Here is a 15,987-nt window from a genome sequence, read left to right on the forward strand (position 1 = left end):
AAAGATGCAGGTGGGCACTTTCTTCCCTGACCATAAAATAAATATTGGTGATGTGGAAATGCCAATAGTGACCCTGCCTACCCCTTGCTCCCCTGACTAATGAAGCCCTACACGGGGCACCTGCACCGCAAGAAGGAGCGTTTTAATAATAGGCTCAGCAAGTGCAGAATGGTGGTGGAATGTGCATTTGGATGTTTAAAAGCATGCTGGCAAAATCTGCTCACTAGGTTAGAACTCAGTGAAAAAAACTTCCCAATAGTTATCCCTGCATGAAGTGCTCCATAATGTCTGTGAGACAAAGGGGGCTACAGGCCTGGCCTTTATACTGCTATGCTGTGTTCCGCAATGATGCCTGCACAGTTAATAAGAGTGGCGGGGGAAATTGTCCTATTGCCATGGAAGAAATAAGACTGCCCTCCTAAGAAACCTTCTCTAAAAGGTTGCAGAGTACCTTCATGAAAGCTTCCTGGAGATATTCATGGAGGATTCTCAGAGCATCCCTGTGCACATAAGTAATCTTTTCTGGGGTGAACTCAGTGCTTAAGCACAGCAAGTATGAGGAAGCACAGCCCCATCGACACACACACCACTGTTTCCCACTGGTACAAGATTCTGGACATGGGATATAACCAAAGATATGCAATTTGCGGTACTTACTCACCAGATGTGCCTTCCATGGCATCCCGGTTGGTTACCGTTTCCTGCGTCTGGGTGGGCTGCTCCTGTGTTGCAAATGGCTCCTGGCTTTCAAGGAGAAGGGATACCACACTTGCCTGCCCCCTGTTCTCATCCTCCTCCTCATCCACAGAATTGTCCTCATTCATCCTGGACTTGGATTCCCCAAAGGTATCAACACTGAATGGTGGCACTGTGGTGGGGTCTCTGCCGAGAATTGCATGCAGCTCCTAATAAAAGTGGCATGTTTTGGGCAAGGAGCCAGAATGGCTTCCCTAGTTTTCTGATAAGCCTGCCTCCGCTCTTTGATCTTAACGCGGCACTGCTGCGCGTCCCTGTTGTACCCCTTCTCCAGCAAGACGCAAGATATCTTCTCGTAGATATCCAAATTTCTTTTGCTGGCTCAGAAATGAGCCAGAACAGACTTTTTACCCTACAGACCGATGAGATCCAAAACCTCAGGTTGACTCCAGAGTGGAGTGCGTTTGGGGCATGCAGTTGCCATGATCAGCTGTGCTGGCAAGCTCTCTCCATGCTGACCAAACAGGAAATGGGAATTCAAAATTTCCTGGGGCCTGTGGGGCTTCCTGCGTCTCTTACCTCTGCATTGGTCAAGAGGCAAAAACTACTATCGGACCAATTAACAGCATATAATTGAGGGACAAGAGCTAAGCCATGTCCAATTACTCCACTCCATCCAGCAATCTACTTAAAGCCAAGAAGGTCCTGCAGCTTCATGACATTGTGCAAAATTAGCTGTGCACTTGTCACTTCAGCTTCCATCAGCCCTTGGCCTTATACCTTGAATTCATCTTTCGTTTTGCTGCAGGTTTATTTTTTGCACATACTTAGCAATGGTGTATTTAGGACCCAGGACCTGCCTTTATTTAAGACAGTTACAGCTATGATTATAAACGTCATCGGAAGCTTGTGTACCATAAGCTTACACAGTACTTTTGGTTACCCTAGCTGCTTCTGCTATAGATAATTGAAAAGTGATTTAAATTGGGAAGGCAATATGGTTCTATGTTGTCACACAGTAATCTGAAATTAAAAGTCTTCAAAGTTTCAGTATTTTTAAAAAAAAAAACCACTTTATTTTATTATTCCATTCACACAGGCTCCCTCCATTTCTTGCTCATTATTTAAACAACAGTTCATTTTAAAAATTAAATAGGTTGACCTTTTAGGTGACTTTCAATAAAGTGGCTGAGCGATAGTCAGAGAGAAGAATTGGGTTACTGTCCATATGGCAAGGCAGACTTTGGATCATTCATATTAGCAATCCAATAGCTTCATATTTATTGTCTTTCAGAGATGCTTATTTCAGGTTTATAGTCCTGACTGCATTCCTCTTTTAGCGCTGTGAACGTATTACCTCATTTTCCACTTTAGAAAACTGCTTTATTGGGGAAATAATAAAACTCTTATGCATCCAACCTAATTCTTATACCACTAGCTATGGAATTTCACTGGCCCAAACATGGGCATTTAAGGTTTGTAGATTGTGTACATTTGAATATCTGCTCATGTTCTCCATTTCTCACAGGGTCTTATAGTGCCAGTCAAGGAGTAAATTGCATCCGTGAAGATGTTGCAGCATACATTGAAAGACGAGATGAAGGAGTTCCTGCAGATCCAGATAATATATACCTTACTACTGGGGCTAGTGATGGAATTGCTGTAGGTGTTACAATTTTGTGTGTATGTGTATATATCCTGTGCACAAACAAACTGTGTAGTACATTAGACATACCTCTTAGAAATATAGCCCTATAGAACGTGATTCTGATTTTCTTTGCACAGTTGTACATCTGATCTCCTTCAGATACAAGTGATTCTGATCTGATTTACATTGAAGTCAGTTCAGTTACATGTGAGTAAAAGAGAGAGTTCTGAAACAGGCCCACTGGCACTAAAAACTTCATATGACTATCTAAAGCTTTTTAGATGAATTTAGGGGACTAGCTTTAGCCACCTTGGCTAGAAGATTTTGCTGTACATGACTAAGGGCTTGGCTACACTTGAATTGCTGCAGCTGTGCTGCTGCAGTGCTTCAGTGAAGATACTACTTCTGCTGGCAGGAATCCACCTCCCTGAGAGACAGTGGAAGAAGTCTTCTATCAACCTAGCACTGTATACAAGTATACACTGGGTGTTAGGTTGGCTTAATTACGCCATTCAGTGGTATTGATTTTTCACAGTCCTGAGCAAAGTAGTTAAGCCAACTTAATTTTCCAATGTAGATCAGTCCTAAGATATGTAGACACTAAAGCTTAGAAGAGGATGTTATTCATTAGAGAAACCAGACCCCACAGACTGAGAATTCTTGGAGAACCATTGATCTTGTTGAATACTTTATGGAAACAACTGTGTTATATAGATTCAGTGGGTACTTGCACTAAGGGCCACCTTCAATAGCCAGCCTCCTTACCTTAAGCAACTCACTTTAAAGTAGTCTCAAGGTTTCCAATGCAGTTTTTGATTGTAGTTTAGTTGAAGACCATCTCTAGCACATATTTTTATTTATTTAAATAGTTTGCGAAATGTATTTAAAATTACATCTTGTGGCAGAGTTTGGTATTACAGTACTCTGACTTTCAGAAGTTTTCTTGATTCATCCAGTGCAAGGGGTTTCCCAGACTTTGCGATTCCAAGGGCTCTAATGGCAGTGTGACAGGAGTATGAGCATCACATGTTTTTTCATAAAACTTTATCAGCTATATTGCACATAACCATGTTTGGTTATACCAGTACTATCTTTGTTAGATAACAATCCAGATTGCTTGTTTGAATTTGCCAGTGATAAGCCTGCAGTTGATGAATTTTAACTTCAGCTGGCAGTTACAGCGAGAGGGCAGTGGTTGGTTGTTTTTAAAGGTCACTCTGGGTTGTGTGTTTGGCCATTGTTACATGCTATGTGATTTTTATTATAAAAGACTTTAGCATTCTCTAGCTACCAGTTTGTATGAAAAGTTATTTGACTTACAAGATGTCCTTCAATATTCAGAACTAGAAATGTCATTGACATGAAGGCTGGTGACTCTGTGCCTCTGTAACTAAAATTAGCCAAAGGCTTTGCGTCCCACAGAGCGGAAGAAAGTCACACAGCAACTTGGTCCAGAATATACTGTGAATTGCACTGTCAGGTGGTTTTGTTTGTTTGTTTTTAAAATTCCTAAACTTTTCCAGACTATTCTAAAGATCCTGGTCTCCGGAGGAGGGAAATCCCGAACTGGAGTGATGATCCCCATCCCACAATACCCCTTGTATTCAGCAGCCATATCTGAACTAGATGCCATCCAGGTGAACTATTACCTGGATGAAGAGAATTGCTGGGCACTAGATGTGAATGAACTTCGTCGTTCCTTGAATGAAGTCAAAGCATACTGTAATCCAAAGGTCCTTTGCATCATCAACCCAGGAAATCCCACTGGTCTGTAATGGTTTCATTTAGATGTTTCAAAGTTTATTTTGTTCACCTCCGCCCCGGCCCCCCCCCCTTTTTTTTTCTTTTTGCTGTACATGTTTAGGATTTGCTTGTGACTTATCATTGAACATTTATATCTGTACTCTGATAAAATCAGAGATTACTACCATACAACCAATTTGTCACCCTGGAACTTGGTTAGGCATGTTTTAATTTACTGATTGCTTTTATAAATAGTTTTTTGTCTGTGCATTTAGAAATGCAATGAGTAATCCAAAAAAATGCTCCTCTTTTTTGTTTATAGATGTGTTTGTTTTATCATGATCTAGTACAGAGAACATAATTCTTTACCCAAGACCACAAATCACTATGGACAATGGACATCCATGCAAAAATACTTAATTTGGGTTTGTTTGTTTTTTAAAGCAAAAAGACAGTGCTGTATCCTGTAATGTACCAAATGCTGTATAAAGCATAACCAGGCCCCCAATGTAAGATTCACTGTTGATCCCTCCTTTACCAAAATTGACAAATTAAAAAATGTAAATATGCCTTGTGCCTCAAAGCAAATCACACGCTGCTCTTGATGGCACATCTTGATGCTCATCATGCAACCAATTTTTACAGATGAGAGAACACTTTCCCTCCAACCCACTTTTTTAATAGAAACTCCTAATCTCCTCAGTTAGGAAGGTTGTCCTGAAATCCCTGGAACTCTAATACCATTTTCCTTGCTCCCTCTTATAAAAACACTATACTTAATATTTCCTTGGATCGGTGTTGATTTGGGGGAGCAGAGTGCTGAATGGAAAGAAACTGTAACTGAAGCCTACTAATTATATTACATGTTCTTGCCAAAAGAACCATGAAAGAACTTGCTTTCATTTACTGACATGCAAACATACTGACATGAAATGACATGATTTCATTTACTGACATGCAATTTCTGAATGACCAGTGACAATCAAAGGGTATGTGTTCACTGCAGAGTAAGTCCACATCTGGGCACCTGGGTTAGCCAAGGCCAAATGGGAGAATTCATACTGCAAAGCCCCACTCATGACTTTTAACTGTGTAGCCATGTCCCAACTGAAACTGCAGCAACACAGTTTTGGTGCTAGGATTTCTGGGGCATATTCCGGAGTTCATAGCACCTTACGGAGGGCTGGTCTACACTGGGAACTTACATCAGCATAGCTATATCTCTCCACACTCCTGAGACATAGCTATGCCAACCCAACCCCCAGTGTACGCAGCACTAGGTTGACCGAAGGTCAGTGGCAGAGCAGAGAACAGAACTTGGGTTGCCTGAGTCCCAGTCTAGTGCTCGATTCACTAGGGGACACTGTCTCCTTGGAAAATTAGAGGATGGCACTGGAGGACTATCAAAACCTAAGTTTCCGCTGCATCCAGGCTGCAAAACAAGCAGGTTAGAACCTGCCTTGCAGCAAATCCTGGGCTCTAACCTATATCTCCAGCTAAGCAAGCAAGCCTGGGTTCAAAGAACATATAAAATACCCAGATTTGTGTTTTGTTTGTATATACTAGAGAGGTTTGGGTTTACCCATGTAAGATCATTAGTAAACTGCAGTGAAGAAATAACCCAGAGAAAACAAGTCTTATTCTCAGTTGACCTGTTGACAGGGATCTGAAAATTAATGTCTCACAAATTCACTGTCGTCTACTATAATTTAGACAATACATTTCAGGCAGTTGTGGTTGGAGACTTCCCCTGCCCCCTGCAGGCATGCTGTATAGAGAATATACAATATTGTAATGAGATTTATGTCTCAACTTTAATAGCTTTTTGTTAAGGAAAGAGAGACAACTTATTGAAAAGGTAGCAGCCTCCCTGGTTCTCGACTGAAAGACTGTATACATGTTCTCTTCTAATTAACCTGAATTACAGCACTGTTCCTCTCTCACTTGAAATTATAGGTCAAGTTCAAAGTAGAAAGTGCATTGAAGATGTTATACATTTTGCTTGGGAGGAGCAACTCTTTCTTCTGGCTGATGAGGTAGTAAAGCATTAAAACTGCATACTTTTCCATGGTGAATATATCTGCAGTGGAGCAGAGGCACTAGGTGCTTGGTTCTCTTCCATTGTGCCCAATAAGTGTGATTGTTGATTTCTAACATGGAGCATGGATTCCCATGCTAAAAGTTGTGAATGAAGAAGCCAAGTTTCTCAGTGCTGAAAGGTTAATTTGAACAATAAGTGTGCTGGACTTGATCTAGGCAAAAAGGGTAGTGGCTCCAATAAGGATTTAACTCCAGAAAGAAATTGGAACAATATCCTAGTTTTGACCTACAAAATATAGGGTGACATATTCGTTTAGATAACTAAAAGGAAGAAAATTGGGGCAGGGTGGGGATGTGGATTGGGAATTGAATACATAGATGACAAGCATAAAAACTAAGAAATGATTTACAAAATCAAAGTTCAACACTCTTCTTGCAAGGGTAATACAATATACTAGAGTGTAAGCTATACATTTGTTATGCTTGCAGTAACTGTAACTAACAGGAGACTTATTTCTCTCTTGTAAATGCTTTCAAGCATTAGCACATCCCAAACTTTCTTCAGCAACTTGCATTCTGTGTAATCCTCTGTCATTTATTCACAGTTGGGCAGAGAGTACATAATGTTTCCTCTGATTGTGTAGGTTTATCAAGATAACATTTACTCAGAAGAATGTCAGTTTCATTCCTTCAAAAAGGTTCTGTATGAGATGGGACCAGAGTACTACAACAATGTAGAGCTAGCATCTTTCCATTCGACTTCCAAGGGATACATGGGCGAGTATGTCCGTCTTGGTTTCTTTATGGTATTACCTATTGCATAGTGTTTGGTAGAACAGCCTCCTCTTACTTCGTGTCAAGCAGGATGATTTTTTCACATAGTGAGCCGAGTGTCAATTTATATCTTCTAGTACTGTTACCGAAGAACTCCTAAACAAGGAAAATGCATGAGTTTATATAGGGAACATTGTATAACTTATGGGTTAGCCCAGTGGTTTTGCAAACTTTTTATTTAATGGAATACTTTATAAAAGAGAGAACGTCTATCACAGATCTGCCTCCCATCCCAACATCCCAGTCTTACATTAATAGGTTACTAAAATAGTTAAGTGTGCGGCCTACCAGGGATGGCACAATGGACCTCTGGTGTTCTGTTGACCAGTTCAAGGTTCAGTGGATCAGCCTGATTTAGAGAGAGGGGTGGGTGTGTGCGTGGATGGGTGTTTTTCTTTGGGGCGCAGGGCTGGGGACGAGAGTAGGGGAGGGAAATGCCAGCTTCCTGATCAAGTGGACTCTGATTCTGCCTTACACCTGTGCTCTGAGGAATAAAAATCCACATTAATAACTAGACAAATCTAGTATTGACACTGCATATGTTAGTGTCTAAAGTCACACCCAACATTTTCTTTGATGGTATTTAGCTACCATTAAACTTTATCCAATACAGAATATGTTAAAAAAATGTAGGTTGCATGTATTGGTGCTAAGCATTATGCTCATGATTAATATAGAGCAGAGCTCGACAAATCTGTTTTGGAGCTAGGAGCCAGCCCCAAAATTAAGGAGCCAGGCAACGTGGGCTCAGTGGCTGGGCGCCCTGGCTGGAGCCCAGCAGCCGCTCTCCCCTCCCCGCCCCGCCCCTTCCCTCCACTCTTCTCCCACAACGTGGGCTCTGCGGTGGGGTGCTCTGGCCGGAGCGCAGCAGCCGCAGCGCTCCCCCCTCCCAGCCCTGCCACATGGGCGCAGAGGCGCCTTGGCCAGAGCGTGGCAGCCTCTCCCCCTGGAGAAATACTCGGTGCCAGACTTAAATTTCTAGGTGACCTGGTGCCCGGGGTTTGTCGAGCCCTGTTATAGAGTTCAGCTGGATGCTCCCTCTCTTTCTCCTCTGAGGGTTGTTTTCAGTAATTAATATTCCAGATTATATTAATTTCTCTGTGTGTGTGTGTGTGTGTGTGTGTGTGTGTGTGTCTCTCTCTCTCTCTCTCTCTCTACCTTATTTTCAGGTGCGGCTACCGAGGGGGTTATATGGAGGTGATTAACTTGCATCCAGAGATTAAAGGACAGCTTGTTAAACTTCTCTCTGTTCGTCTCTGTCCTCCAGTTTCTGGACAGGTAGCTATGGATATTGTAGTGAATCCTCCAGTACCTGGGGAAGAATCTTATGCGCAGTTCATGAAGGTCAGTTATAATATTGTTTGTGTGTTTCTTAACCCTATCCCATTTATAACACCTTGGTGTGTGTGATGAGAATATACAGAAAGATCCCATCTCAGCCTTCCGTATGGTAGAGTTCTGTAATAACAGTGGCCAACAGGACGACTGAGTAATTTCAAGTACTCTTTATATAAGTAGCTTATAAATCTTTGTTTAGGAGCCACAGCACTTCCGTCACATGTTTGTGGCTTTTCCTTGAGTTCAGCTGCTTTTAAATATAATTTCTTTCCCCTGTGGCTTCCTTGGTAAATAAGAGCAGCTACTGAATGAAGCTGGCTTCTATTAAAAACTGCACAGGAAAAATGCAGCTACTAAATGAAGTGAAGATATAGGGAACCCTTATGTATTGAATGTATTGAAACCTTATTTGAACAAAACATAGTAACTTCTCATTTGTAGAAATACTCTACCAAATTCAGCTCCAGTGTAACACTATTTGATAAATGGAGTTAAACATGGGTAAATATAGCCTATTATTTTAAAAAGCAGAATTCTCACATTACATGCAAAATCACCCAATCCTGTTCGGAGGGATATAGTAGGAGATCTTTCAAACAGAACATGTTTAACTGGTTTTAGTTGTGTGTTTTGGTGTGTGTGTGTGTGTGTGTGTTTTTAAAAAAAAAAAAAAAAGACCGCTTTTTTTTTTTAGCTAAGAACTAGAGCCTGATGGGCAGCCTGGATAACTCAAGATATCGTTAATTAGACATCACTCTTTTGCCTCCAAGTCACTAGCCCAGATTGATGGTGACCAAGAGTCATCATCATTATCTAAAGAATGCTGAATGGCAATTCTTCAGAAAGGAGTTTTTCCAAACGGACAAGTGTTCCACTAAGAAAAGCCATAATTGGCACCCTTGTAGGTAGTTTCAGCAGAAAAGCCACAAACTGAACGAGTATAGAGATTGAACTACTCTCTCATCCCTGGAAATTGGTCCTTCTAAATCAAGCTTGAGGCATATTGAAAACACAGTTTGAGAAGGCTGACCTTCTGCTGTACCTGTTCGGTGGATAAATAGAGAACTCCAGCAATGTTGTTTCAGAACCTTTCACAAATGCTAAATTCATAACTGCACTTCCTTAAAAATGATACCATCTCCCCTCCACACACCCCCTGTGGACTAGAGCGCCCACTTGAATTCTGGTACTTTCAAGACTAGTGTATGACGTGGTGACTTGGCATCTGCTTTGCTGCACATGCAGAACTCCCCCTTGGCCACAAAACCCCAGAAGCTCCGTTCCAGGGTTTTGAGGCACTTTGCTTGTAGAGCGCATATCTGCAGAAAAGGCACTGGAAGTACAATTATTTTACTCGGGGGGGAGGGGGGAATTACAAGTCACACAACTTCCCAGACCAGCACACTGTTAAACCTCTGGGTTTGTATCCAGTGTTGCACCAAAGTTATAGGAAATGTATACCTTTTGTCATCTTCCAGCAGCAGGTATTTAAGATGGGAGGACACCAGATTTGACTATTGTGTGACTGCTGCATTATGATTGACATCACTAAATCCATTGCAATTTGTCTTGGGTATTTGTTATTGCTGATCTCAAACATAATCTATTTATCTTTTACCTACTAAGGAGTGAGTTTAAGGAAACATTTTGTTTCATCACCTGTAAAATTGTTGAACCAACCTACTATCACTTATTAGTCATCTAAGGAGCAATTCAACTCTTCTCTATTCTCCCTTTCCCTCTTTTCTTTTAAACAGGAAAAGGAGTCTGTTTTGAATAATCTTGCCGAAAAAGCTAAGCTAACAGAAGACATGTTTAATAAAGTGCCAGGAATTCACTGCAATCCACTTCAAGGAGCTATGTATGCCTTCCCAAGGATATTTATCCCTTCCAAAGCCATTGAGGCAGCAAAGGTCAGTCAGCCATTGTCTTCTTATTCTGTCTAACCTCCCCACATTTTTACTAGTTGTTATCAGTGAGGAATTTTTATACTCTGGAATAGAACAAATGTTTTCCAGCTACAAACATAAAGTGGCTATTGCCAAGTGATTATATCACTAATAAACAAGTGGTATGCAGTCGTTTCATTTTTATTTTCTAATTCATTTCTGATTGGGGCCCAGTGCTGCTCTTCATTAGCCAAATGCACATTTTTAATTGGTTTTAATAGGTGTTATACCTGTGTTACTGAGACCAAAAATGGGGCCCTTTGTGAGTTTTCTGAGCTGAAATAATGCCTCTGAATGGTGCACCTAGCCTGGGCATGTTGATTTGACTATCTTAAAATGTAAGAACTACCTCCAAATTATTATTGAGGCGATTTACTACTCAGCAAATGTTTTGGGAAAATCCAATGGGAATGTCTACTTATTTGTGCTCTGGGCAATATTGTAAGGCTGTAGGAGTTAATTCATCAAATATTTTAATACCTTTAATCTGTTAGACACTTTAGTGAAATTAGGTTTAGAACACCAAAGAACTTGATTGCTAGAAGTCTCAAGTTTTCAACCAGTCAAAGAAGGAAGTAGTTACATAAAGACAGTGTGACTGGATAATTCTGTTCTGTTGATTTGGACTGACTGAGAGCCTGCAGGGTGGAGTGGATCCATTTCATCACCAATGGAAGTTGCTGTTGATCCATTTAGTGAAGAAAATGAAAGTGGTCAGAAAGTGCAAGAGAAATGTTTGGAAAGAAAAATGACCATAAAACTGTGTTTTGTGCATTTTGATTTCATGTTATGATCTGGAGATGAAAAATTATTCCAAAATTTCAATCACTTTTCTCAGGCTCATAAAATGGCCCCGGATTTGTTCTACTGTATGAAACTTTTGGAAGAAACTGGAATCTGTGTTGTACCTGGCAGTGGATTTGGCCAAAGAGAAGGAAGTCACCACTTCAGGTGCAGTAACTATTGAATAGCCAATTATAGTGTGTTGTAAGAATCCAGTTGTTACAATCTCTTTCTTTTTACTGAACAAATAAAATAGTTAAGGATCTTATGTCATGTCCTGCATAAGAACAGACTTGAACTAATTCACATTGTTTGTGATACCAGCTTTTTTTCCCCCTTTTTTGGGGCATACTTGGTGTAGCTAGTAATTATATTTAGAGCAGTAGGACTGGTTTTCTCCTTGTCATTCGGGTTCAGACAGTATTTCCCCAAATATACAGAACAGAACACAGTGAGGTGTTTCCTACGTAAACACTCAAGGGCTCTGAAAATACTGGTTTCTTAGAAGAAGTGATCTTTTAAAAAAAGTAGAAAGAAAGAAATTCTGCTGAAGCTTTGTATTTTTAAAATGGTTATTTTACAGTATGGCTGTATACTGAAAAGTGACTGAAAATCGCACCACCTTACTCAATAGTTGCAGTCCCTGTGTACCTTGAGTAAGGTGTGCTCATTTTACTGAAATAAGGTGGTGGTGGTGGGGGGGTTGTTAGCTATTTTGGGGCCTGACTGCCGCCCTTACTTGCACTAAGCAGCACCTTACTCTGCAAGTAGTCTAGTTACCTTTTGGGGACTATTTGGGGAATGTGATGCTGCTGAATGTAAGTGTTGCAGAATCCAGTCCTTCATTAGCATTGCAAGTCAGTATAACAATGAGGAAATGAGCTGGATTATATTTTGGTGTGCAGCTCCAACAAAACTCTTAACTGAATTCCAGTTGTAAGACCAAATTCTGCCCATCATTATACCAGTGCAAGCCCATGAAGACAATGGGGTTGCTGTGACCCAAGGATCTCTTGATGTTAGCTGGCAGAGGGCACAGGTGTGCAAAAAGCTATAGGGATGCCCTAGGTCTGGTATTTACATTCTAGTTTAACAGAGTGTTATGTAAGGTTTCCACTGAAAGCTTGTGTCACATGGTCATCATAATCTTAGTGAAATGTATGTGTGGATAATATGTAAGGAGATATGTGAATATATATTAGAAATTATATTTGTAAGGCCTTTTAGTTAAAGGCAGGTCACCCAGAAGTGTAGCACGCCTTTAGACAGATTCCACCAAACAAGAGGTGGGAGACATTTATCTCGCTAGCTGACTATTGTGTGTCTTAGAAGTCTATTTGCATACTGAGTCAAATGCTAATGAAGAGATTGCAGGGATTTAAGAAGCAAAAGTAACAGGACAAGATAAACAGCAGGGGATAAGAGGGACCCTGTTTTAGATGTGAAGATCAAAGGACTGGGCTAGTGTACCTAGAGATGCAGAAAGATGGTCAGAGGAGATGAGTTGTCAGCAGGCATTATCTCATGAAAAGAGGGTTACAGCCATCCTGGTTGAAAAACTGCTGTGAGAAGGACTTGGAGTAAGCAGTACCTTATTAGACAAGAGGACAGCTTGTTAGTTGAGTTTAAGCTTTAGAATTTGTGTTATTTTGTTTTATATGTAACCCTTTGTTTCTAATATTGCTTGTTTTACTATCATCTGTGTGGGTTAAATACATTAACTTTCATTCTCTATAAACAAATCTAAGTGCTGTGAGTTAAGTGGAGCTATGTTCTGAGGTGTAATTGGCAAGCTGTGGTGTACTATTTCTGTAGGAAAAGAGGATCTGGTAATTCTGAGTGTGCCCAGTGGGTAAGGGGCTGGACACCGTACAGGGACACTCTCTGAGGAGTTGGGTTAGACTGTGCCTATTGGTAGTCTGCATGAGTGACTGCAGCAGAGCTCAGGTGAACTGAGAGGGCAGTGCTTGTGTTGTCTATGGCTGAAAGAGTCAGGGAGCTGACCCCTGGCAGGCACAGACAAGGTTTCCTCATTCTAAAGGCAGGTGTCAGCAAGGTGCCTCACAAATCTGGGAAGTGACACTGACAGTTGTACCTGAGAGCAGAATTTGTTGTGTAGAATTTTTTTACTAGTGAGGTTACAAGAGCTGGAAGGAACCAACTCAACTTGCAGATAGCTGTGAGTTTGCAGGGCTGGCTGTTAAAAAATAGACATTTTTACATGTAAACTGAACAAGCTTGATACAGAAACATTCAAATAAAAAACATAGTCGCCCACAATGTAATTTTTGTAGTCTCTTTCCAGAAGTAAGAATCACAAATGAAAAGTAGACTGTCTATTGCAGGAGGTACTTAATGAGGTTTTGCTCTATTTAAAAAAAAAAAAAAAGATCCTGAATTTTAGTACACAGGCCAACCAAAATCAGGTGCTCTATGTTCAGTAACTATAGCTATAACATAAATGCAGAAAATAAGGGAACTGTTTTCAATCCAGGCTGCAGGACGTTAAAAGCTCTATCTTCTCTGCACCCTTTTGGAAATATCTTTAGGAGGCGGGTCTCTTGGTTTCCATTTCTTACATTGTAAAAAAACATTATCTTATCAAATATTTTGCAATAGTGTTTCTCTTCTTTTCCAGAATGACCATTCTCCCTCCAATAGAGAAGCTGAAGATTGTGCTGGAGAAAGTGAAAGACTTCCACATACAGTTTCTTGAAGAATATGCATGAAAGAGATGCAGACTCTTTCCCCCCAAAGCAAATGCAGAAAATGAACAAATATGGGCTGTTCATCTAGTTTAACTGAATATACAATAGCTAGAGCCCATATGTGGGTAAAACTTACACTTCTTCCTGAACAATTAAGCCTGTGTGGTGTGGGAGATAATTGCTATATTTTAATGTTTTTGAGAGGTGGGTGAGAGTAAAAACATGAAGAGGGAAGATGAGGAGAGGAGTCTAGTAATCTATTTTGTGCCTTGATTGGAAGTTATATTCTTGACTTACACTTGTGGCCTAGTTGATTGAGGAGGGAAGTCATGTATGAAAACTATTAGTATCGCCTTCAGCAAAGCAGCCATCATTTGCTCTGAAACATCCATTTAAGATTTTACACCCCCAAATCCTAAAATCTACATTCTGGGTGTGGCTGGTTTGTTGTTTTTGAGTATAGAGTGTTACCCAGATCTGATCAAGCAGTTGTTAGAATGCTCATAAAAATCTTTGACAGATCACTTTGTGTGACTAAGTTCTATTGTAGCTGAACTTTACATTATTTCTAAATAAAATCTTGAATGGAACATAGGGCAGATATGGTGCATATGATATATTGTGTTTTGAGTCTCAATTTAAGAAACTGAAATTTAATGAATTATGACCAAAAACTAATTTATCCACACACATTTTGAGCTGGAGTAGCCCAGCCAGAGAAAATAGCATTGAGCATTTCCTCTCAGAACCACCTTGTTGATGTAGAAAATAATAAAGCTGAGGTGTATCCTGTTCACATATGCCATTTGTGTATACTGACAATTGTAAGCAACCAACTTCAAAGCAAATGTGAATATTGGTAAGCCTTAAAAATAATAAGGTCCAGCACAAAAATTGTTAAAATTGCAGCACATTGGATAGAAGATGTCAGTCTAGTGTATTAAGGATAAAGATGGTTATTGGCCACATCTTACATCATCATCTACTGGTCTATAAAGTAGTACTGGAACAGACTGCAGTTAGGAACTATGAAAATATCATAAGCAAGTCCTATAATGGAATGAATTAGAGGTCTCTTTTCAGTTCCTAGTGCACAGATGTCCCTAACGCAACCTCCATGGAAAATGGTACACTGCTAAGTAGTGTTGTCATAGAGGCCTGAAGACTGAACTGAACTTTTACCTGTGGAGAGGTGGTCTCATCACATCAATTGTATCTCACTGGGAGGGTAGTCTGGGAAAGTTTGTATTGCTACTACCCATGGATAAACAGAACACTTCATTTGCCAGTTGTTTGGCACCTTTCATAAGCACTAATATAACTCAACAGAAATGTAAAAGTAAAAAATGTGTAAGAGGTCAAAACATTCACTTTTAAAGAAAAAAGTAGTAAAAATTATCAAAGAAATTACACATTTTCTTGCTATTGGAATTAGTCCCCAAGTCAAATTTGGTTTGGGGTTCGCTGCTTGGAAGTGGCTGCCATAACTAACGTAGTCTGAAAATTCTACAATCTAATAATGGAAGCTAGTATATTTTTTTTATACTTTTGTAACAACTTTTTTTCACGGGGCAGTATTTGTAGTTTAACAAACCAATAGATTTTATATTTACCTTTGTTTACACCTGATACTCCTGAAATAATCCAAGGTTTACAACATTCTAGAGACTTTCTATATGAGTGTTGAAAGCTACTTTTTTTTTTTTTTTTTTTTTTGGTTTGTTTTTCCCAGTCAGAGCAGCAGTCCTTATAGGTAACTTTTAAATTAAGGATATGGACCTAATTTGAGTTTTCTAAACATTATATGATGGTGCCTTTTATGTTTCTGACATTGCAAGAGAGAACATACGTTTTGTTTTGATGCATCTCCTATACAAGGGAGGGGGGTTTCTATTGTTCATCCACAATATTAGTATGTATTGGGGTAAGCTAAAGTTTCAAGGTACATTTTTGTGGGACATGTCTGAAAAACTAAGAAGCAAAGGCTTGTATTTTCATGGTCCTCAATGTTTAATTAATAGACAATATCTACTTTTTAATGCATGTTTCTAGGGTTGGTTTTCTTACAGGTGCTCCTTAATACTGTACTTAGATGTATCTCAGACTTCAGAACAATAAAATAGATGTCAAAGTTGTGGTAATATTTAATCTTCTGAGTCATTTGAAACCAAATGTCCAGATTGTATGGTGAAATATTTATTAACTCCAAGGTCTCACTATAATATAATAAATCATTTCATCAACATCA

General features: G+C 39.8%; 1 protein-coding gene across 3 annotated transcripts in view; it reads left to right on the plus strand.

Annotated features, from left to right (window-relative positions):
- The window catches only part of GPT2 (glutamic--pyruvic transaminase 2), a 35,318-nt gene extending 19,331 nt beyond the window's left edge, over positions 1–15,987 (plus strand). For all 3 annotated transcript variants that reach the window (XM_067550427.1, XM_067550433.1, XM_067550431.1), the window contains exons 4-11: positions 2,225–2,358; positions 3,868–4,111; positions 6,044–6,123; positions 6,772–6,908; positions 8,131–8,305; positions 10,057–10,212; positions 11,087–11,199; positions 13,670–15,987. In XM_067550427.1, coding sequence (XP_067406528.1) covers positions 2,225–2,358; positions 3,868–4,111; positions 6,044–6,123; positions 6,772–6,908; positions 8,131–8,305; positions 10,057–10,212; positions 11,087–11,199; positions 13,670–13,760 — 1,130 coding nt within the window. In that variant the 3' untranslated portion in view covers positions 13,761–15,987. The remainder of the gene's footprint in view (positions 1–2,224; positions 2,359–3,867; positions 4,112–6,043; positions 6,124–6,771; positions 6,909–8,130; positions 8,306–10,056; positions 10,213–11,086; positions 11,200–13,669) is intronic.

The sequence above is a fragment of the Emydura macquarii genome, unplaced genomic scaffold (assembly GCF_026122565.2).
Source record: "Emydura macquarii macquarii isolate MOO-44397 ecotype Brisbane River unplaced genomic scaffold, CSIRO-AGI_Emac_v2 contig_295, whole genome shotgun sequence".
NCBI lineage: Eukaryota > Metazoa > Chordata > Testudines > Chelidae > Emydura > Emydura macquarii.